Source organism: Poecilia reticulata, chromosome 16 (genome assembly GCF_904066995.2).
Source record: "Poecilia reticulata chromosome 16, P_reticulata-male-v2, whole genome shotgun sequence".
In the NCBI taxonomy this organism is placed as follows: Eukaryota; Metazoa; Chordata; class Actinopteri; order Cyprinodontiformes; family Poeciliidae; genus Poecilia; species Poecilia reticulata.
Genome location: NC_088845.1, coordinates 6,873,970 through 6,896,979, shown reverse-complemented (window position 1 = coordinate 6,896,979; position 23,010 = coordinate 6,873,970). Strand labels below are relative to the sequence as shown.

The window sequence follows — 23,010 nt, the reverse complement described above, 5'->3', positions numbered from 1 at the left end:
TGATCTGAGAAATAAAATGACAACCTAAATACATAACATTCATCCAACCATTCTCTGCATCTGCTTATTCCTGGTAGGAGGGTCTAAAGAGACCCTCCTAACATATTGGAAGTATATCTCTTTTTGACATGGAGGAAAACTATGGAGCATGCATGTGCAGGAAAATCCAGTAGTTTTTAAAACATTGCATAAATATTGTCCTTGATTGAATAATTTTTAGACAAGTATTTCGGTGACTGTCTGCTTGTGCTTCATAGATGTAGTGCCGATGTACAACAACCTTCAATGTAGATTGTTGTTAGAGGGATACATTCACACAGCAGACAAATGTGACCCAAAGCGGATCTTTTTTGCCCAGATGTGATCAATATCAATCTTATCAGCACAATTCCAAATTTTCCACCCACCCCCCAAAATCAAATGTGTGTCACTTCCATATGTGATACCAAATCGGATACATATCCAATAGTTTTCAAAGCGTCTGCAGTCTGAAAGGTAAGTTCGCATTTTATCTGACTCTTATGTCATTGACCTGAATATGCGACACAATTCTGCACCAGCCAGACACTGTAAATCTGGACAGTGAAAATTGTAATTCTGAAATTATGAAAAAAGTCTGTGTCAGTGAAGTGCATCACTTCACAATCCCATCACTCCTGATTCCAATGCCAAACAGATTTCCGTAGGGAAAAACATCTTTTATTCATAAAAAGTCCACTGGTATTACTTGTGCTTCTCTTTCCTTACCTTACCATCCTTTGTTTTGTTACCACCTTGTGACAATAGTATTGGTATTCAACAACTTTAAAATTAATCCACAGACGGCAGCGTTCATTATTACTTTCATAAACAGTGTATCTTTGTGTATGGGATAAGTAGAGTTAATCTAAAAGAGAAATTAAGAGAGAATGTACCGGGTGGATCTGATTGTTTTTTGTCTTTAAAATGTAAACAATTGATTCTCGGAGTAAACTTTTTTTTCCCCCAAGACTAGTTAAAATTTTTCTTTTAGCTATAAAATTCCTGTTAAAGTAAAAACATGTGACTGCACAATGATGCCCTCCTAATGATTCATCCCTGCAGACTCTCAGAGGAACATTTAACACTCACGGCCATGGTGGGTGTTTGTGATTCTTATGTATTCATGTAATCCTCTCTTACATGCCTAGGTCAAGCTTTGCTGCAGGCCTTACTATCTGTATCCTGGAAAGACCAGGGATCTTGTGCAGAAGTTATCTAATGATGACTAGAAACTCCTACATGTACCACCTTGAGGTCCCACACACCTCTGTTATGTAAGGCTTTGGTGGGAGCGCACGTGGACCTTTTGTAGTTCTCCAAAAGCTCCATCAACATTTAACTCACACATCGCTGTGGGTTTTTTTTGACTATTAGTGTCAGTTCTTTGTTTTTTAAGATAAGCTCTAATCCAGTCTCAAGAGAAATGGTGTTTAAAAGGGGGTGTTGTTGAGTTAAGGACTGCATGCTGGCTGACAGAAAGAGGATATGGCCACTGAAACCATAGCAACAACAGTTAGAATCTGGTCACACTTAGAAAATATCAGATGTGTTTTGGAAATTATAGAAAGGCTGAAGCAACATGTTAGCACCCACAGAGTTTGATTTTTTTTCTTCTTTTTTCTATTTTGACTTTATTTCTGCAGTACTTGAATTAATCTTTTGAAACAACTTCCTCTCACCTCTGCTGTTTTGTTCCCTGAAACTTCAGTTTATTTCTGTCCTCTTCCTCTCATCTTTCTTTCACGCCTCCCAGTCACTCACCTGTCTCACCACCTTCTCTAAAACTGCTCTTTTTTCCCCATCACCATATTTTTAAATGTTAATTCCTATTTGTCTTGTATGGACACGAACTTTTGAACTGAGCAAGCATGTTCTCTTATCTAACCTTGCTCTTAGGTTTATTGTGTCAGTAGAGAGTAATAGCCTGATTTGATATACCTCAGTTTTTGTCTATGTTTTGCATTTCTCACTCTTTTTTAATCTCCTTTGCTTCTGCCTTATTAATCTCTTCCTCATCAATCACTTTTCAGTTCTCCTCATTATGTCACTATTCAATAGCCTCTGTTAATATCTGCTGTCATCCCGCCTTGTCCTTCTACTCCATCCATCATTCTCATTTACTCTTTGCAACTTATTCAGTGTCTTCACATCTTTTTGCTTTCTCCCTAACTTGACAGGATTTTCCTCCAGCTGTGTGTCTACCCTCTGAATCCTTATTTTCAGTCCTTGTTCATACACCTGTAGAAGAACCATCTTCCACTGGTATGCAGCTGGTTGAACTAGTTGAAGCAGAAGACATCTGTGCCCTGCCTCAGCAGCAGTCTGGCCTCCTCCCTGTGGCGTAGCTATGCCCCCTGTTGTGATGCTGTCGTCCTTAGCTGCTCCTTATCTTTGTAGTTTAACTGTGCTCTGTGCAAAGCCATAAGGCCTCATACTGATGAGGAAAAAACAAAATAAAAGAGAAAAGTTATACATATCTCTAGATTGTATGTGGGTCCTTTCTGTTTTCTTTATTAGTTTTATTACATAAGGACAAGTGATTGCAACTGATTCCGAATGTCTTTCTCTATTTCTGATTATGACAAAAAACAAAGAGTATAATGAAGGTTTAAAATATAAATCAAAGTAAAAACATATCAACACATTACGATCCAACAGTAAAAAGCAATGAAAATGCAACACAATGAAATTCATCTGTGAATACAACACTTGTCTTGCAATGACAAGCGTTACTCTAATATCCTAAGCATTATCTAAGCCCAGACACAAATTTGATCATGCAAACTCATATACCAAAAAAGATTTAGACCAATGAGTGAGCCTTGGGGCATGCCTGTATTTATAATTTTTTTTTTTTTCATTTTTTTACTTTTTGAAGCAATAATCTCTCATCATTTATGTCAAGTGTGCCCACATTTTTTGCCATATAGACAAAAGTATTTGCAGGCCAAAAAAACATTAACTTTTTTTACACTAAAAACTGTAAAAAGCATTTTTTAAACATTTCTTATTTAGAGAAATAAAGTCAGATTTATTTGTAGCTTAGGGATTTGCAACTTACTGTAGATCAAAAGATTGTCTCACTAAAATAAAGGCGTTGAGTTTGTAAATTAATTTGATTAAAACAAAAAAGTGGAGAACTTTTACAAGACACTATCCATCACATTGCTTCTAACAATAAGCTTCAGCTTAACCTCCATCCATCCATCCATTAGTCCCTTGGTGGAGTCAGGAGGGTTGCTGGTGCCCATCTCCAGCTAACGTTCCGGGCAAGAGGTGGGGTCACCCTGGACAAGTCGCCAGTCTGCTGCAGGGCAACACAGAGACACACAGGACAAACAACCATGCACACACACACACACCTGGGCAATTTGGAGAGGCCAATTAACCTGACAGTCATGTTTTTGGGACTGTCAGGGACTGTGGGAGGAAGCTGGAGTACCCGGAGAAAACCCACACATGCACAGGGAGAACATGCAAACTCCATGCAGAAAAGCCAGGAATTGAACCCAGAACCTTCTTGCTGCAAGGCAAGAGCTCTACCAACTGCGCCACCACGCAGCCCTCAGCTTAACATAAAATATGAAATATTCAGTTGCAATCTGTATGTCTCAAACAGTGATGGGATTTATCTTTAAAGCTGGACTTTATTCAATACTGCAGCTAAATTTCTCTTGACGCTCTGCCATCTTTTAAACTTGACAAGCTTTATGCAACAGCTTTGAGCTATGCTATCAAACATTTCACCACAAACCAAGAAAACTCATTTTGTTATTTCTCTGGCTCGCTCTGACTGTTAAGGGCTTTGATATGCTTCACACGAACCAGCAGCTTTCTCAAGCAGATCCATCATTTTTTTTAATTTTACAAAACCTTGATTAACAAGACACATGTGAAGTTTCTTCCCCCCTAGTATATAATTTGAGTCCAGTCTTTCTATAATGAGCTTTTGTTCATTTACGCTCTGAACCTCCAAGAATTTTAATTCATCACACTTTCACAAGACTTGTCGCCTTTCAAAACTCTAAGCCGGTTTTACCGCTTTGCTCAGATCATGTCAGTTTATTAATGAGCACAAGCTGTAGACTGAGAGGAACTTTTTTTCTCATTAGTTTAAGCAAGAGAGATGATGCAGGTGTCTGTCACATGTACTTTGAAGTTCTCCAGCTCTGCGACATACAACGCTGCTGCTACCACGGCAGATAATCAACCATCGCTGACACTCCAAGGTAATAGAAATCTAAATTCTCATCACTTTTTATTCACTCAGTCATCTTTACTTTAGAAAGTAGTGACGCAGGTGAGTTACTTTACTCATAGCCAGTCTTGAACTCATACATCTAAATGAGCTGAATAGGTTGTTTAAAAGCTGAGGTGTTATGTTTCTCCTGCTCTTTTCAGATTTAAACATCAAGTCAATGTAGCACAAATCCAGTGGTTAATATACATTTTAAGACTGGAGGGGGTTTTTTGTGGTGCAAAGTGCTATTTTTAATATGTTTTAGTGGAATGAGCAAAGAGAATCACATCAGGAAGAATCTTAAAAAGACGAGAGAACATAGAGTAAAATTGCATGAATATTCATAGGAGCAGTGAATTATTAATAAACAATTTTATGGTCATTATAATAACATTCAGAGGAAGTGTAAAGTACATTTTTAAAACTTTAATCCTTCTCTCTCATCAGGAAGGCCAGCTCTGTCTTAGAATGCCCACTTGAACCAGTGCAGACAGGAGGAATCTAGCGGAAATAAAATAACATCAGAGTTGGACAAAGTTTTCAGCATGAATCTGTTGCTGAACAGGAGAGCTCCTTCAGTGACAGACTGCTGTGGGTATGAAACATCCTCTCCACTTCATGCTACCTCCTGCTTCACAAAATCCACCAGTGACACCTGCAGACTTGGAAGAGATAAAACAGTCCAAACATGGAAAATTATTAATATTGTTATTAACCAAAGAATAACTTTAAATGTTTTAAAATGTTTTATATTGTGAAATTTATATATTCTTTTTGTAGAATTGAATATCCTGAAAGAGATATATTTCAATCAGAATGTGACTTTTATACCTATTGTAAATTAGCAATATGTGATTTAACAATGTAATAATGAGAATTTCATATTAATATAGAAACGTATTTTTATGATTTTGAACAACAATTTCTATTTTTAAATACTTTTCCAACTTATTAATATTTCAAGTTGTAAATTGGTAAAGGCTAACCGTTTACTGACTTCTTAATTTATTAACTACATTTCCCAGAAAACCTTTGCGGTGAGGCCTACGTCATGCACGCTATCAGTTTCCGGTTGAAGTGTAAATGGATACATGACACAGTTGTTTGGAGGAAACGATCTTCGGGAAAACACTCCTCGGCTAAAACATTACTGACGGGAATTCGACATTAATCCCCGCTGACGGTGTCGTAAAGTGTCGGCCGCGATGGAAGCGGTCCCGCGGATGCCGATGATCTGGCTGGATCTGAAAGAGGCAGGGGAGTTCCAGTTTAGTCCGTCCGTGAAGCAGGTGAGCTGGGTGGGGAATGGAGCAACAGGGCTGAGGTCGAAAGTCAACCAAACTGGGATTATGGAAAACGAGATAATCCAGCCAGGAAGCTAGCGTTAGCTGCAGTTCTTCTTGGTAATTTATATGCGGCTTCGTGTGGGATAATAGAAATTTCTAGAAGGGGTATCCCAGGCTAAGCTACGTTATTCCTCTAGCAAACACGCCTTTGTTTGCTAACGTTAGCCTGCCAGTGAATAAGAAGGGAAAAGCTCCAACTGAAGTATAATTAGCTTACAGTAAACTAACTCTAATTTAATCACAATGACAATAGAAAAGGGCAAAAATAAGCATAGGTAAAACGATGAGACAGGCTGCTACCGCTGGTGGCCCAGTCAGCCTTCCGACAGGAAAACAGTAAACAGTGATCTCATTGTCACATGCACCTGAAGGGGTTTCAGCTTCACAACTAGACAATGTGTTTTTCTATAAAACCACCAGCATCTAAACATACAGGCCGCAACAGTACTGTTCACATTACAGATAGAGTAATGTTAATAATTAAAGTAGCCACAAAAGACTCCAGAATCAGATGAAACGTGGATTACAATTGGACTGAATGCTGTTTTCTAGTGTCGTCCCTGGCGCGTCAATAAAGTAGTGATTAAACTATTACACTGAATTGACATTCCTACCTGAAACTGATGAATCATCAGCTCTCATATGATTTAAATATAATGGGACTTTCTATTCCCGTTTGTGTAAACAGTTACCTGTCTCACAGAAGATTCTGGAGAACCCAATCTTTATACTTTGACATATTTTGCTGAAACAGCAAAAATATGTCAAACTTTCCCTATTGACAAATAAATGAAATCTGTACTGAAAATATACCATCAAAAATCTAATTACATTTTAAGCAGATATCATTTACATATCCCAAAAGGAGATGTGTCAATTAAACTACACATTTTAATGGTCACAATGAAGCAATTTAATATTATAGATAATGTGTGATATTTCTACAGGATAACCCTGAATTCAGCCTAATTATAAATAGAAGTAAATATGGAAGTATTGAGTGAAAGTTACATGAAATCAGTAAAAGTTCACCTCTGATCTTTGTCTTACAGACTGTGAGAGAATGTCTGTAATTACAATGCCCTTGATTTTAAGGTAACATTTTGGTGTAGGGAAAATGGTGTAGATGTTTTTATGTGTAATCTCTTATCATATTAACTTGTTTTTATTTTTGGCTTTTAACAAAAATGACCCTAAGGAGATGAGATTGTTTTGTTTGTTTCTGTTTTTACCCATCAAACAAAACAAAAACAAAAACACTCCAGGTCAAAATGTATGCATTCACTCAATTTGTTCCACCTTCTTCATATTTTATTTTTTATCACAAACAATTTTGTTCTAATGTCCCAAAGTACAATTATACTACAAAATACACTTTTTCTGAAGATTTAACATTACACCCCATTACATTTAACTTCTAGTTTTGGTGTCTTGTTTAGACTACTTGATATTTATACAGTAAAGGCTGGTTCGGACCTTGACAAGTGTTTCTGGATTAACAGCATATCCTAGATATACTCAGTGTAAAAAACAAAGCATCACTTTTCTCACATTTGATAGTCAAAACTAGACAGGATGTTCCTTGTTGTTGTGTCACTGGGCATTTTTCCACCAGCCTTGTGACCTTTCTGCATCCATGGCTGAATTAAAAGCTGAAGCAGCCATGTCTGTTGAAGATTATTTGTCTGCAAGGCTGTTTTCCCTCCTGAGCTGACTCGAAGTAGCTTCACTGCTTTACTTAGCAGCTAGTGGGGTGATTAATATCCAGGCAAAACAACATGGAAGAGAGTGTTGTTGCTTTTTAACCTTTATTAAAAGATGCAACATTAGTATTAGGACTGACTAACGGAAAAATCTTAAGATTAGCAATGATTCTCTGAGTTTTATGTGCAGTTTAATTTGTTTCTGTAGTTAAAATCGACTTTCTGCTTTCACTTTGTTCATTGTAGTTCATCCTAAAGAACTACGGAGAGAATCCAGACAACTACAACGAGCAGCTGAAGAAACTGGAGACTCTGCGGCAGGTGGGTAGCATCTAAAAGTTTCTCCTAAAACATACAGTTCTACTTCTTCTACCTCTGCCAGCTATAAACTCCTGGATGTTTAGATATTCAGTTTATCTATTAAGGAAACAATTGATATCTTGTCAGTCTATTTCTGCATGATGGACAAATAATCAGATCTATTGGCTATTTGTATGAAGACAATCAACAAAAGGAATTATTTCAAGGCTTTTTGTCATTTATATTCTCTTCTGATGTACTTAATAGTATTTTCCTATAAAAATGTAGCAAACTATGATTTATATGTTAGATAACTTAACTGAAAATAAATGCTGAAGCAGCTGAAATGGAACCAGTTACTTTTCTATAAAATACAGTAAGATCTTTGTTTACATGTTTTACAAAGCTGACTTTGTTCTTCCTCTGATCAGTCATTTAATGAGTTTGAAAAGCTACTTTTCTGCCACCATCTATCAGTTTCACCCTGAAGGTTCCCCTGAAGGGAACAATAATTTTAGCTCCGTACAGTAGCTAAAATTATCTACTGTAATTTTTATACAAGACTTTTATATACTTTTATGTAAGTATGCTATATCTATATTATATCAATATTCTTAAATAAAATAGGCAGGTTTTTTTTTTTTTTTTTTCAGAGTAACTCCTATGTTTAACCAGGACTCGTAACCAGGACAACCAGGACAAATATGTAATTTGTTTTTTCATCAAAATACCTATCGCTACACAAATTACATTATGTCAGTCCTTATAAAACGTGTTTTGACTTCATAATCTTAATATATTACTGTTGTTGTAAACAACACTGGAAATGCTTCACGTTCCTGACCAGCTGACCTCTGTCCCAGTTTGCTGAAAACCAGTGTTTCACATAGCAGGAGCATTTATTAAAAATATTCCATTGTATTAAAATGCCAAAGTGGAAGAACAGAGGTGAAATGTGCAATTACAGATTCAACAGGTGATTTCAAATTAAACATTGGGAAGATACAGTAAGCCCTCAGATTATTCAAATGCAAATCAGCCTTTTGTTAATGTTTTGTTAACTGAAATCAAGCAGATAAAAAATAAAAATTAAGGGCCTCTTTGAAAGTTTAAAGAGAATAATCATCGACCTGCTGGTTCTTAGAAGGTTAGATTTACCTTTTCTGCTTCTGTTAAATATATGACTTCCTGTGAAGTCAACACTTCACCTTTTACTTCAAGCAGTTTGAGTAAAAGCAACTTTCAAACATTCCACTGGGACGATCTAACGGCAGATGATTGAAGTCAAATGTTCGGCGGAGTGGATGAATGATGTGCGCTTTGTTTAGCATCTCATCAGTTCCTGCTCTGATCTAAGTTGTAAATCACATCAAAATTGACACACCTAAAATAATGAGCTGTTTGCAAAGTCTTTAAGGGAATGATAAATGATACACAGCAGTATTACATCACAGCGCTGTCTTATGTAATGTTTTTAAGCTTGTAGCGGTGAGGGTAATTAGTTTTAGTGCTGCAGAGATGTATGATTTGTATGTGTTTCACAGAGTGCTGTGAATGTGACGAGAGATTTCGAGGGATGCAGCACCCTGAGGAAGTACTTCGGCCAGCTGCACTACCTCCAGAGCCGAGTGCCGCTGGGGGGAGGCCAGGAGGCGGCGGTGCCCATCTCATGGTAGGAACCTTTGAGCTGCAGACGTCTGACGTAGTCACACCTTAGACTTTGATCTGGATGTCAACGTCCCTTTAAATCTGTAGGCACATTGTAGGCAGATTTGCCCACAGGAGTTAAACAGAACAGTTTAACATGAGTAATGGTAAAAGCTGTAATGGTGCTTTTGTTATTGATTATTGTCTGACAGAGTCAAAACAACTCTCATTCCCCCTTTGGAAATTAATGAAAGCTCTCATTGACTGCAAGCAACTAATTATTATTTTACTAATTGATTATTCTGCAGATTAGTCTGACCGTTAATCAAATAAAAAAAGGGGACATTCTGTAAATTACTCATTTAACCAGTGAAACCCTGTTTAAATATTAATAGGCATGCAGATTCAAATAAACAAATAATTCCTTTACCTTTTTTAAATAAGACAAGAGCCATTTTATTGCCTAAAATGCAATAACATATTACTGCTTTAGTAAATTTGAACTTGGTGAACATAAAATAAATGCCATTTGAGGAGTTCTCTTAATTGGACTATATTTATAATGTCCAAATTGTCATAACTACTGCTCTCAATACTTTCAGCAAATTACCTGTTTTTGAGTCTGTATTCTCCAGTTAGCGATTAAACAATTACCGCATTTTCCGCACTATAAGGCGCACTGGATTATAAGGTGCATAGAATAGATGCTGCAGGAGAGCTGGAGTTACATTATGCATCCACTAGATGGAGCTGCAGTAAAGTGAATATCAATAAAACAGTCTGACTCCGGTCAGCGAGGAGAGCCTTCCGCGACTGGGCCGGGGCGTGGCCGGACGATGGTCACCCTTCTCCGTTCGAGCACAGCATGTTCGTGGAGAACGTGGTGCTACATGACCTGCAGACGACCTGATTCTAGACGGTCGGTAGGTAGATAGGTCAGTCAAACTTTACTAATAGATTACAAACCAGCGTTCTGACAACTATCCCAACATGCACCGCGCGCTTCTTCCTCTACAGGTGAAAATGAAGTCGGCAGCTGCTTACTGTAGTTGCTAGACTTGTGGTCCATATATAAGGCGCACCGGATTATAAGGCGCACTTTTGGCTTTTGAGGAAATTGAAGGTTTTTAGGTGCGCCTTATAGTGTGGAAAATACTGTACTAAATTACTTGCTGATTATTTCATTAATCTGATTAATTGTTTCAGCCCCTACACATGTTGTCATTTCTTTGCCTCAGAAAGCAAAGAAATTGTTTGAGTTTTACGTTGAAGCAGTTTACTTTGAAAACTTTTCAAACTGTGCTTTTAATTTCCATTCAGGACTGAAATTTTCTCTGGAAAAACGGTCACCCACAATGACATCAGCTATGAGCAGGCCTGCATCCTTTACAATCTGGGTGAGTTAACTTACTTGCTATAAGTCGTAGTTTTAAAGATTTTATAATTTTTTTATTCTAGGAGCAAATTAAACACCTCATATTTGAATTTTACAGTCCTCTTTAGGTAAAAGAAATTACCTGAAGAGCTGTGTCACTTCAAATTCATAATTTATACCCCGGGAAACAAGCTGTCTTGAATTTCTGATTTAAAGTTACTAGAATTTTTTTATGTAAAGAAGCCCATAAGATATTAAATTATTGCTTTAGGTATTTATGGGTGGCAATTATTGTGGAGCTGGCGATTTTGTTAAATAAATCCTTAGCATAGGATTTTACCCCCACTGAATAAATTTGCACAAATTAAAGGGTAAATTTTTCTGCTTTTTGTGGAATTATATCACTGTACTAAAATATTTATTTATTTTAAAGCATTTTATAAATTTAATATATAAACCATTATGAGTGCACTATTCTGTAAAGGAAAAGTTCTCATTTTTTAGCCTCATGGGATAAAATGTCCCAATTTTTTGTCTTTAAAACAGATACATATCTTGAATAACAACCAGAGTGATGCATTTCTCTGTTCCCAGGCCTTAAAATCTAATAAATGGACAGAATTTTGGTTAGAAAGAAAGAACTTGGACTTTGCTGCAAACATTTTATGTTTCTGGAAAGGTCGTTAGCCTCATGTTCAGGTATGAGGCTGAATTCCAGACTTCATTTTAAACCAGCTTTAAGTCCCGACACTATTACCACTGGTGTTGTACTACCCACAATGCACTGCATTCCATAATATAAACAAACAAACGTTCTTTTTTATTGTAAGTAGCCAATTGCAGTGGTAATCTAATAATCTATATGGTTTTCAGAAATCCAAGATGAATTATCATTTTTTTTACTGGTTTGATTAATTTATTATGTATTCAAGGAGCCGTTAAAGCATTTAATAATACGTATGATTAAACTACAAGCCAATTTACAATATAAATTAAGAGGCAAGTATGTACTGCAGGGAAATGTGGATCTGAGTGGATGTTAAGATGCATATATTCAGATGTTAAACCTGCTCCGACCTTTGTGTGGAATCTCTCCAGGAGCGCTGCACTCCATGTTGGGAGCCATGGATAACCGGGTTTCAGAGGAGGTATGGTGGTTCTCTGACAGAACAGCTGCGTCTGTGTTTGCTCTCCCAGAGTGACCGACTCTGCTGTGGTTTCAGGGCATGAAGGTGTCCTGCACTCATTTCCAGTGCTCAGCTGGAGCGTTCTCCTACCTGAGAGACCATTTCAGCCACAACTACAGCGTGGACATGAGCCACCAGATCCTTAACCTCAACATCAACCTTATGCTGGTACGTAATGTAAAGCACAGCAGGCCTAATTTCAGTTACACACAGAAACATGTCATCAGTCTGTTTCTGTTTCCCCAGGGTCAGGCTCAGGAATGCCTCTTAGAGAAATCCATGTTGGACAACCGGAAAAGTTTCCTGGTTGCCCGCATCAGTGCTCAGGTTCGGTTTTCCCTTGAAACTCATTATATTCCATACTATCGATGTGACCAATGATTTTAATGTTTTTAAGAGTTGACATGTGTTGTTGTGCTGTAGGTGGTGGATTATTATAAAGAGGCCTGCAGGGCTCTGGAGAACTCTGAGACAGCCTCCATGCTGGGGAAGATCCAGAAAGACTGGAAAAAACTGGTTCAGATGAAGATCTACTACTTTGCTGCTATTGCACATGTGAGTAGCCAGGGGGGGCATCCGTAAGGGTTTAATGTGATTTGTTAATGCACATACAGCCTTGGTATTTTGTTTGTGACCCGTTTCTTTCCCACCAGCTTCATATGGGAAAGCAGGCAGAGGAGCAGCAGAAATATGGAGAACGGGTGAGCTCAATATTTATTTTTTCTTTTGACGTTTTCTGCTGTAATAAAATACAATTAAGTCAAGAAATCTTTTTAAAAAATGCAACAATTTTTTATTTAACTACTTAATTTCTGTACCTTTGCTCATTATCAAAATTTTCATACCTATTTTTACAAACAAGAAATCAGAATTAACTCAAGAGACAGAGGTAAAATATTTACCATCTTTAAGTTCTTCAGTGTTCTTCCTAAAATCATCTTAAAGATGCACTGTAACGGAGCCCATCTGGGGACATGGGAGAAAAAAAATGTGGCCATGACTTAATGACTAACGATTCACTGAGTCATGTTTAATTTTTAAATATATTACTGAAATCATCTGTTTTCTGCAGCTGGCATATCTGCAGAGCTCTTTGGACAAACTCAATGAAGCCATCAAGCTAGCTAAGGTAAAGTAATTTTGCACATGGTGCCACTGTAACTTGTTTTAAAATTTATTTTACTATCTGAAATCAAACTTTTTTTTTTTATTGTGATCCGTCCAGGGTCAACCTGACAGTGTGCAAGAGGCCCTGAAGTTCACCATGGATGTCATCGGAGGAAAGTGAGCAGCGAATCTTTTGTTGATCACATTTTCATAGCATTTTGCTACTAATTAATTAAAAGATTTGTATTTCAATTATTTTGTTCCCAATCTCTAGGTTTAATTCTGCCAAAAAGGACAACGACTTCATCTATCACGAGACTGTTCCATCGCTGGAGACTCTAGCCTCAGTTAAAGGTAACACAAATGTTTATGTCAAGTAATGCATCCATGCAAACCTGCATTTGCATATGCTGTAGGTGTATATAAGTACTAACATGTGTATATAGAGGTAAGCATATTTCTGTGTGTTTGACTTAAGGTAGCAGCAATCATTAAACAGGTTTATATCTTTTGTCTGTTTCCTTTCATTCTTGATTTATTGATCTGCTTTATGTTTATGCATTTAGAATATAATCTGAAATTATTCACTAATGAGTTTTTTCTTTCTTGTTCAGATATATTTACAGTTTCTTTGCTTTGGTAACAATCTTTGTTTTTCAATATATTCAGTATCATGTAAAATAAACCGATGGAAACCATTATTTGTCCACTGCTGAAGCCACGGGACTCAAAGCTCTTGTGATTTTTGTTCTGGTTTTTCCATTTGTTTCCAGGTGCTCCGCTGGTAAAAGCTCTGCCGGTTAATCCGACCGACCCCAGTGTCACTGGACCAGACCTGTTTGCTAAACTGGTGCCCATGGCTGCCCATGAAGCATCTTCTCTGTACAGGTAGGCTCTTCCTTTGTGGATCTCTCGTGAATCTTAAGATGTTGTGAAACTAGAAGTTTATTGAAATTTTCAAGGATTAACATGGTTTAATGTTTCCTTTACTTTCTTTTAACAGTGAGGAGAAAGCCAAGCTGCTAAGGGACATCGTGGCCAAGATTGACAGCAAGAATGAAACCTTAGAGTGAGTGATTGTGTGATTGTATATAAGGTGGTTGTGGGAAAGCAGTCATTGACGTTTTTTGAAAAAATGCACATCTACAGTATGAACAAATAGGATTTGTTCATCAGATTCTTGCTGTCACATTTTATTTTTCTACATCAAACTGACTTATTATCTCCCTGCAGGCAGTTTATGGACTCGTTGGGCTTGGAGCCAGAGTCTGTTGACAACCTGGACATGTACAATCACATCCCGCCAGTTCTGATGGAGAAGTGTGCTGCCCTCAGTGTCCGCCCGGACACCGTCAAGAGCCTCATTCAGTCCATGCAGGGTTGGTAGAAAGAACATACATCTATATACCTCTTGAACCACAAAGTATAAAGTAGAGAATAAATATGTTGCTGTTTTCAGTCAGATGGAATGTCAGAGTTGATGTAAAATTGATAGAGCTAAATTCAGGGTAATTCTAGAGAAAGATCTGTTAGAAGTTGCTAAAGATTAAAGGCTGAGGTTCTCCTTCCAGTAGGACAACAACCCCAAACATGCATCAGGAGATACAAAGCAATGGTTCAAATCAAAGACTATTCATGCTTTAGAATGACCCAGTTAAAGTCCAGGGCTAGATTCAGTTGGAAATCTTGAGAATTGATGTTCCTGGATGCTTTCCTTGCAGTCTTGCTGAGCTTGAGCTGTTTTGGCAAAGAAAGTTTGGCAAAGATTTCAATCCCTAGATGTGAGGAACAGAGATTCACCCCAAAAGATTTCCAGCTGGAGAATGAATACACAGCACTCTTTGGATTTATTTATAGAAATGTTGCTGGAGATCATATATAATTTTTTTTCCACTATGCAAGTTGTCAATTGCATAAAATCACAATAAAATACATTATGTTTTTGGTGGAAACACGACAAAAATCCTGAGAAACTCAAAGCAGAGTAAATACTAAACACTTGAGGCACTCCAGATCTAATTAGCATGTATAAATTAACTTCCCATCTTTGTGTTTTCAGTCCTCTCGGGAGTGTTTACCGATGTGGAATCTTCACTGAAGGAGATCCGAGATGTTCTGGAAGGAGACGAAGCTGGCGAGCGAGCCCTTCAGGAAATGTGTGGCCCCACTGCAGCCGAGCTACATCCGGCTGCGCAGAGCCAAGCTCTGGCTGAGATTCAGAGAGACCTTGAGAAGTACATGGAGGCCCATGAGAAGGCCAGCTTTACCAACACAGAACTACACCGGGCTATGAACCTGCACATCAGCAACCTGCGACTGCTTGGGGGACCTTTGGAAAGTCTCAGAGAGGCTCTGCCAAGGCCCCAGCTCAGTGAAGGTGAGGGTGGAGGCACCAGTCATTCTGTCAGTATATGAATCTATATACTGTGATTGATATAAAATGCTTTACAGAGGAAATGGCAGGGCTGCAGCGTATGAAGAGAATCCTGGGAAAGGTTCATGAGATGAGGGAACAACGGGGGTCTTTGGAAAAACAACTCCGTGACCTCGTTCAAACGGATGACATCACCTCCACTCTTGTTACCACAGAGAGAGCAGACATGAAGGTACATTACTTACTTCTCATAAAGTACATCATTGTTGAACAAAATACTTAAAAAATTTATACTATCTTAATTTGTTTCCCTCCAGCGTATATTTGAGGACCAGCTGAAGAAGTACGAGCAAGTAAAGGTCTATATTGACCAGAACCTATCAGCACAGGAAAACATCCTGAAGGCCCTGACTGAGGCGAATGTCCAGTACGCCTCGGTACGTAAGGGCCTGAACCAGACCGAACAACAGTGGAACAGCACAGTCCAGGGACTAGTGGGCTCATATGAAGCCTATGAAGACCTGATGAAGAAGTCTCAGGAGGGAAAAGAGTTTTATGATGACCTGGAAGCCAAAGCCTCACGTCTGCTGGAGAGATCCAAGACCCTGTGTCACACCAGGGCAGAGGAGAGGAAGCCTCTACTGGAAAAGTAAGTTCTATTGAGAGGATTGCTGAAATTGTTTTCACACCTAATAGTGTGGTAGACTCAGACAAGAATTAATAAACAGGGCTGCTGCAAATGCACCCTTACTGTTTAGTAAGGGTATTTAGTATGTACTTAATTTGTACAGAAACCAAAAGCTTTGCTTTGCATTGCAGGGATAAAAAGCCCCCAGCGCGGCCTACAGCTGCTAAGCCCTCCCTCAAGCCGAGAACGTCTGATGTGGATTCTGGGTCTTCTAGCCTTGAGGATCCAGAACTGGCCCAGCTCAATGCAGCCATCATGGCCTTAGGGGGCGACCTGCCTGAGGACCTTCGAAGCCTCCCTCCTGATATTTCTTCCCTCCCTGCCACTGCAGGTCGTCTGCCAGGTCCTGGTGGCAGCTCCCTGCCTTGGGCTGGTGGTCCTGCTGCAGGCATTCCTCATTTCCCTCCCAACCTTCCACCCCCTGAGCTTCTGGCAAGAATTGCTCAGTTTCCCACTTCTGGGGGTCTACCAACACAGGGTCCTCTACCACGAGTGCCCCTCCCTCAGATGACTCATCACAGGCCTCCTCAAATGCCTGCCCAGCCGGTCGTGTCTGGTTACCGGGCGCCTCCTCCTCAGGCGCCTCAACCGGGCCTTGTTGCTCCAGTCCCTGTCCGCCCATCTACCACAACTGTGGACAGCATTCAGGCTCCCATCCCCAGCTATACCCCCACCCCGCACCACCCTCTCCCTCCTCCGGCCTCTAGTGGTTACACGGTGCCACAGATTGGAGCATATCCACACATGATGAATCACCCGGGAGCCCCCATTCAAGTCCCAGGCCAGACAGCTGCACCTCAGAAGCATCCACAGCCGTACCCCCAGCCTATTGCCCAACCTCTTCCTCAGGGGTATCAGCCAGGACCAAGGGCCGCTCCTATTCCAACTCAACAAGTTTACACCCCTGGATACATTCCACCTCAGCCTAATGTTCCTCCAAATTACCAGCAGGCATTTCCAGGTCAGCTTCATCAACACCAACAAAATGGTTTTCCTCCCCGACCTCAGGTACCGCAAAGTTATCAGGCTCCACAAAACTTTGTACCCCAGCAACACCCTCAGATGATGCCAGGCTCTATGCCGAGGCCTCCCCAGACTGCACATCCACCAACATCTTCAACTTCTCACCCAACACCTCCGTTATCTGCCCCATACTCACCCTATCCCAACCAACAGATGCCCCCTGGACTCGCTCACCAACAGATGCCACAGCACCAACAAATTCCAGTCCCTCCTGGTGCTCAGCATGTTCTGCCACACCCACAGATGCAAATACCAGGTGGTCACAGAGCACAGCTGCCGCCTACGAGTCAAACTATACCTCCTGTGTCACATAACTACATTCCCCCAAACCTGCATCCTCAGATGCCTCCTTCCTCTCAGCCACATGTGCCCTCTGGTCCCCAGGTCAACCTGCCAAGAGGCCCTGTTCCCCAAATGCCTCAGAATGCATTAGCTGCACAGCGTCAACCCATTCCCATGCAGATGCCAAGTCAACCCCAGCCTCACCCTTCTCATCCTGGAGGGGGTTGCTACCCTGGTGGAGCTCTAATGATGCCTCAGCAGCCTTTGGCACCCCAACCTGCATCTCTCCAACAACCTCAGGTTTCTCTCCCTATGACTCACTCCCAACCTGCTACTCTCTATCCTTCTGCAGCAGGGACAAATGTACCTCCAGGTGCCCCCCAACCACCCCCTGTGGTCGGCCCTCTCTCCCCTGCAGCTCCACACATGATTTCGCCCTGTCCTGGAGGCCCTGCAGTAGTGCCACCAACCAACACTGTTGCACCTTCTCCTTCTCCATCCCCGTCCCCATCTCCTGGTCCAGCCTCTCTGGGTATGACACCCACTCCTGGAGGCACAGTCCCACCCACTCTTCCCACCCCCTCTGGTGTTCCTCCGTCCACATCTTTGTTTCAACGCCAAAACTCTAGCACAGATGATCTCCTCTCCTCCAGCCCAGAGAGCCAACACGGAGGCACCAAGGGGCCTACCAACGTCCTCCAACCCACCAAAGCAGACCCTCAGGACGGGGAGCGTCGAAAGAAGAACTCCCAGGGAGTTCTGCTGATCCAGGGAGATCCGTACCAAGCCCCGGAACGTGTGGCCCGTCTTCACAGTGAACTGGGACATTATAGGGCCCAGGTAGAATCCCTGGAGCACCCCTCAGAGAATGAAGGAGGGGTGTCTGTACTGGACGCCCGTTGGAAAGAGCTGCAGGATCAGCAGGAGAAGGACGCCCGGCAGCTGTCCATCGCCATCGCCCGCTGCTACACGATGAAGAACCGCCACCAGGATGTCATGCCTTATGATTTCAACCGTGTTGTTCTGCAGTCTGGCAAAGATGACTACATCAATGCCAGCTTTGTAGATGACTTGTCGCCGTACTGCCCTCGCCTGATTGCCACCCAGGCTCCGCTCACCGGCACCGCGGCCGACTTCTGGCTAATGGTGTACGAGCAGAAAGTCTCGCTCATCGTCATGCTTGTTTCGGAGCAGGAGCTCGACAAGGTACCACATTTTAAAGCATAATATGTTTGAATTTAAGTGGTTTTCACATTTTCTGACCTTTGCTTTTGTACAATGTTTCCCAGGGAAAGGTTTTGCGCTACTTCCCCACAGAGCGCGGCCAGCAGCTCTCTCAGGGACCAATCACACTCAGTCTCACCACACAGAAGATGGCGCCGACCCATGTGGAGCGCATGATCAGTTTGCAGTACCGTGACCAAAGCCTGAAGCGGACCGTCGTCCACCTCCAGTTTACATCCTGGCCAGAGCTGTAAGAGTTTTACTAACACTCCTATGATGCTTTTTCTGGCTAGTATAATTCCTATTTTACAAACTGCTGGTTAATTTATCATGTTTAAAGATCAAAAATGAAAAAAGAATGAAGGAAGAAAAAAACTGGTTTACGTTATACGGCATCTGAAAATTGATCGGAGTGGATTAATGAAAAAGCCGATTGGTGCATCTCTGTTATAAATTTAACAGGACTTGCCTTTTCTAGTTTTGGGTTAGTTGAAATGACCAAAATAATTTCTATTTGCTAAATGCCAGCAAACATTGGAAGAATATTTTTTTAGATATTTTTTGTGACTTTCTATGTGTATAGAGTTTAAGCATTTAATTTGAATTGAATTTACCTTATCAGGACTTGTTTGGTGTTGTTTGAATGTAATGAACATGTATTACTCCTAATGACTCAAGGACTTGTAGATCTGTGTAATTGGAAAAAAAAAAGATTAGCTTAAGTTTCACATGATAAAGTTATTCAAACTAGGGATTTTTTTGTTAAATGTTTTGATCTTGGATAAGTCTAAGGTAGGTGTGTGTGGTTTGAAAACTTCCCTTGAAAAGGCTTAAAAAGTGAGAACCCTGATATATAAAGTTTCCTCCTTCTTGTGTTATTAGAGGTCTTCCTGACAGCAAGAGCAACCTGCTGCGATTCATCCAGGAGGTTCACGGACACTACCTCCACCAGAGGCCCTTACAGACTCCTGTTGTGGTTCACTGCAGGTGAGTTCTGAGTTATTCAGGTCAAAACACCAACCCACCATCTGATTTGTGTCTTCTGGCACACATCTGTGGTTGTTTTTCACACTGCAACATTATTATTTTTTTTATTTAATATTTAAGTTAGCACTAATATGAGCCGGTGCTCTTTCTGTCTCAGCTCGGGCGTCGGACGCACCGGCGCCTTCAGTCTGCTGTACGCGGCTCTGCAGGAGCTGGAGGCTGGAAACGGCATTCCAGACCTTCCATTGTTGGTGAAGAAGATGAGACAGCAGAGGAAGAACATGCTGCAGGAGAAGGTCAGATACCGAACTGGCAACCTGTGTTTGGGTTTTAGCTGTGATGTAGATCAGCCTCGCCAGGGAAAATTTTCAGTTTTATCTTAATGATCAGGAGTTCTAGATCAGTACTACTTTATAGATTTTATTACTTATTAAGTGTCGTTGATTATTTGTGTGTTTTCAGCTCCACCTGAAGTTTTGCTATGAAGCTGTGTTGAAACACGCTGAGCAGGTCCTTCAGCGCCACGGCATCAATACTGCCACCTACAGCAAGAACACAAACTCTGCAGCCACTAAGGTTTCTAATAATTCTTACTTTTTAAAAATTTCCATTTAGTTTTTATTGTTTTACTTAAAAATATTTTATTTAAAGCAGGGTTTTTAAAAGTGTGGGAGAACTAGGAATACTTCAGCTATATTATTACTATTATTTCTTTAAGCTTTTTGCTGTTTCTATATTTGATGTTCCATTATTACGTTTCACTGATGTCATTGGGATGACCTGCGTTAGCTATGCATAGCGCCACATTACATGATACATCGGTTGCCTTGTCAGTTATGATGGTAAAAATATAAACTAGATTCTGCTGTGACTGTAGTTTATTTAGTCTCCTATAAAGAAAAAATAAAAATCAACACTGGCAGTGGAGCATCGAGCAACACGTTTGAAAAGTGTGGGGCTTTTCGAACGACCCACACTTTGAAAAGCTCCTATTTAAAGCAACGTTTTTATTAGATTTTATGTTAGACTTGCAGAGGTTTTGCTGTCATAATTAACAGACCTCACTGCTTTGTGAGTGAGACAGTTAACGATCCAGATGTTGTTTACTTATTTATTTTGTAATGTAATGTGAAGATGAATCTGAAATGTTTCTGCTCGTGTTTTGCACCTCTTCATGTTTAAAGGAGTTCTGGTCAGCAGAGGTACTCACTTCATCTTCAGTAGAACAGAACCAGCAGTAATTCGATGGATAATTCTGCTGTATTTTTATATTTTTATCGTATTTTAACATTTGTCTTGTTTGTGGCCCTGCTCTCCAGCCTTACTCCAGACAGGAGTCCCAGCAGGACATCGTCCTCGGTGGCGATATGCCCATCAGCTCCATCCAAGCCACCATCGCCAAGCTCAGCATTCGACCGCCCAGCGCAGACCCCACCATGGAGGGCGGCGCCTCCTATGGCCCAGAGGAGCCTTTTGGGGTGATGTCACCAACCCTGGACTCAATGGGAGACGTGCAGCTGCTGCCGGACCCCAGTCAGCCTCCGTCGTCCTTAAGCCCGCCTCTCACCTCCCCGCCTCACTCTCCTCCACCACCCAACGGCCTCGACGGTCTCTCCCCATCGACTCCGCCTGCACCCAACCACCAGCCGCTCCCGGAGTCGGCACCTTCAGCTAGTCCGCCTCCTGCTTCTTCCGCTCCTGCTCCCTCATCACTGGAGCTGCTGGCCTCCCTGACGCCCGAGGCCTTCTCCCTGGAGGGAGGCGGCCGGGGGAAGCAGCGAGTCACCAAGCAGAACTTCCTGCAGCCGGCCGAAGGTCAAGGCATCCACGGGACGCGAGGCGACGATAGCAGCGACCCGCTCAGCAGCCTGGATCCGCTCTGGAGCCTTAACAAGCACTGAGACAAATCAAAGCTGCTGCCGTTCTCTCTTTTCACCACCAGGGGTCAGCAAAAGGCCTGTAGCTTTTTCCCCCCTAATCCTGCTTTTGGAGACAAACCTGAATCCTGGGAGCGTCAGAAACACTTTAGAGGAGATTACCAAGATGTGCCTGTTGGCCAGCGGTAGCAGAGAGATCCCTGAAACAAAAACACTCGCTTCTCTTTTCATCACTGGTGGATTCTAGGACCACTAGGATCACTATGCACTTGCATCTCTCAGATTGCTCGGTCACCTTTTGCTGCTTTTCTTTTTACGTTTTGGGACAGCTGTGCACTTCCAGCTCCAACATATTGGGCCGTCTGAAACGTATGCACTCCAAACTTCTTCACATGAGGCTGTGAATCTTTGGGCACGCGGGATGAGCTTGGCTAGAGTAGTTTTGAAGCTCCGTTGTCATGGTAACAGATCAGCAAACAAATTGGCACGTTTTAACGTTGATTTATTTCTCTGTAACTCTGTAAATACCCTACATAAAGTTAGTAAAGAAATCTTCCTTTACTGAAAAATCACTAATTGTTCATTGTTGTAAAGACATTCAATAAAGTAGAAATAATAAAAAGGTTTTGTATCAAAGCCTCTTTATTTGAAAATTAGTACAAAGTCTTATGTTTTTCTTACAAAATAAGTTACCTCTGTTACAACAGCCTGCAGAAATTTATCACAAGAGGCAGATTTTATTTGCTCTGCTTAAAGGTTTGTCCAGATGTGGAGATGAAATTATATTGACTGATTTCTGCAGGAACTGTCTGCATCTCTCTGCATCCACCAACTCTTGATATGGAGAAACTGAGAGCATGGGAAGGTGTTCGAATGAAGCACGGAGCTCATCAGTTACCAGGCAGAGTGCTGCTGAATATGGATTATTATAAAAGGTCCATATCTGAACCAAAACATTCATAAAAAGGCTAAGACTGAAGTGAACTTGCTCCTTAAAAAAATGTTTGGCATTTTGGTAAATATGAATATTTATCAAACCGTTTTTAATAGCTGCCACACTCTGTACCATCATTAACCAATGGAATGGAACAAGGGACAACGAAGAGCGAGAAAAATGTGGGTTCAACGCCTGAGATCATTTTACGGAAAAAGATTAGAGCCACTGAATTTTTAGAGGCGGGGTGGGGGGGCGGGGGGGTGTTCCCTCAAAATTGATGGATAAAAAAGTCAGAATGGGAACCTCAGAGCAACCGGCTTCAAACATGTTTGTTCTGTTTACGATAAAAAATTAAGAATTCTGAGTTGTTTCTCAAATCCAGGAGGGAAAAACGTCTGAATTCAGGTAAATAAAATTTACACTTCAGATTTTTTTTGACAGTTCTTTTGCTGAGGGATCTCTGAAGGTGACTTTTTGATTTTGTATCTTTTTTCACTTTTTTAATCAGTCTTTTTAGCCGGAGGGCTCTAAAGATAAGGATTATAAGGATTAAGATTAAAGCCAGACTTCTGACTTGTTTCTCCAATTGAGAAAAAAATTAATTTGGACAGAAAAATGTCAAAGTAGACATAAAAGTGTACTTTTATGTCTACTTTGATTACTTTTTGATTACAAAAAGTAATCAAATGTAC

The 23,010-nt window shown here is 40.8% G+C and overlaps 1 protein-coding gene across 1 annotated transcript; it reads left to right on the top strand.

The window, feature by feature from the left end:
• Positions 1–5,302: 5,302 nt before the first annotated feature.
• On the top strand, positions 5,303–22,004 carry ptpn23a (protein tyrosine phosphatase, non-receptor type 23, a). The gene is made up of 24 exons (XM_008430896.3): positions 5,303–5,550; positions 7,557–7,631; positions 9,155–9,282; positions 10,578–10,654; positions 11,731–11,780; positions 11,856–11,987; positions 12,066–12,146; positions 12,243–12,374; positions 12,473–12,520; positions 12,892–12,948; positions 13,045–13,103; positions 13,201–13,280; positions 13,700–13,814; positions 13,930–13,995; positions 14,160–14,305; positions 14,986–15,303; positions 15,378–15,532; positions 15,618–15,949; positions 16,120–18,499; positions 18,583–18,767; positions 19,400–19,504; positions 19,662–19,800; positions 19,967–20,080; positions 20,824–22,004. Exons 1-24 carry the CDS (start codon positions 5,467–5,469, stop codon positions 21,403–21,405), a joined length of 5,640 nt encoding a protein of 1,879 aa, XP_008429118.1. The 5' UTR covers positions 5,303–5,466; the 3' UTR covers positions 21,406–22,004.
• The last annotated feature ends 1,006 nt before the right edge of the window (positions 22,005–23,010 follow it).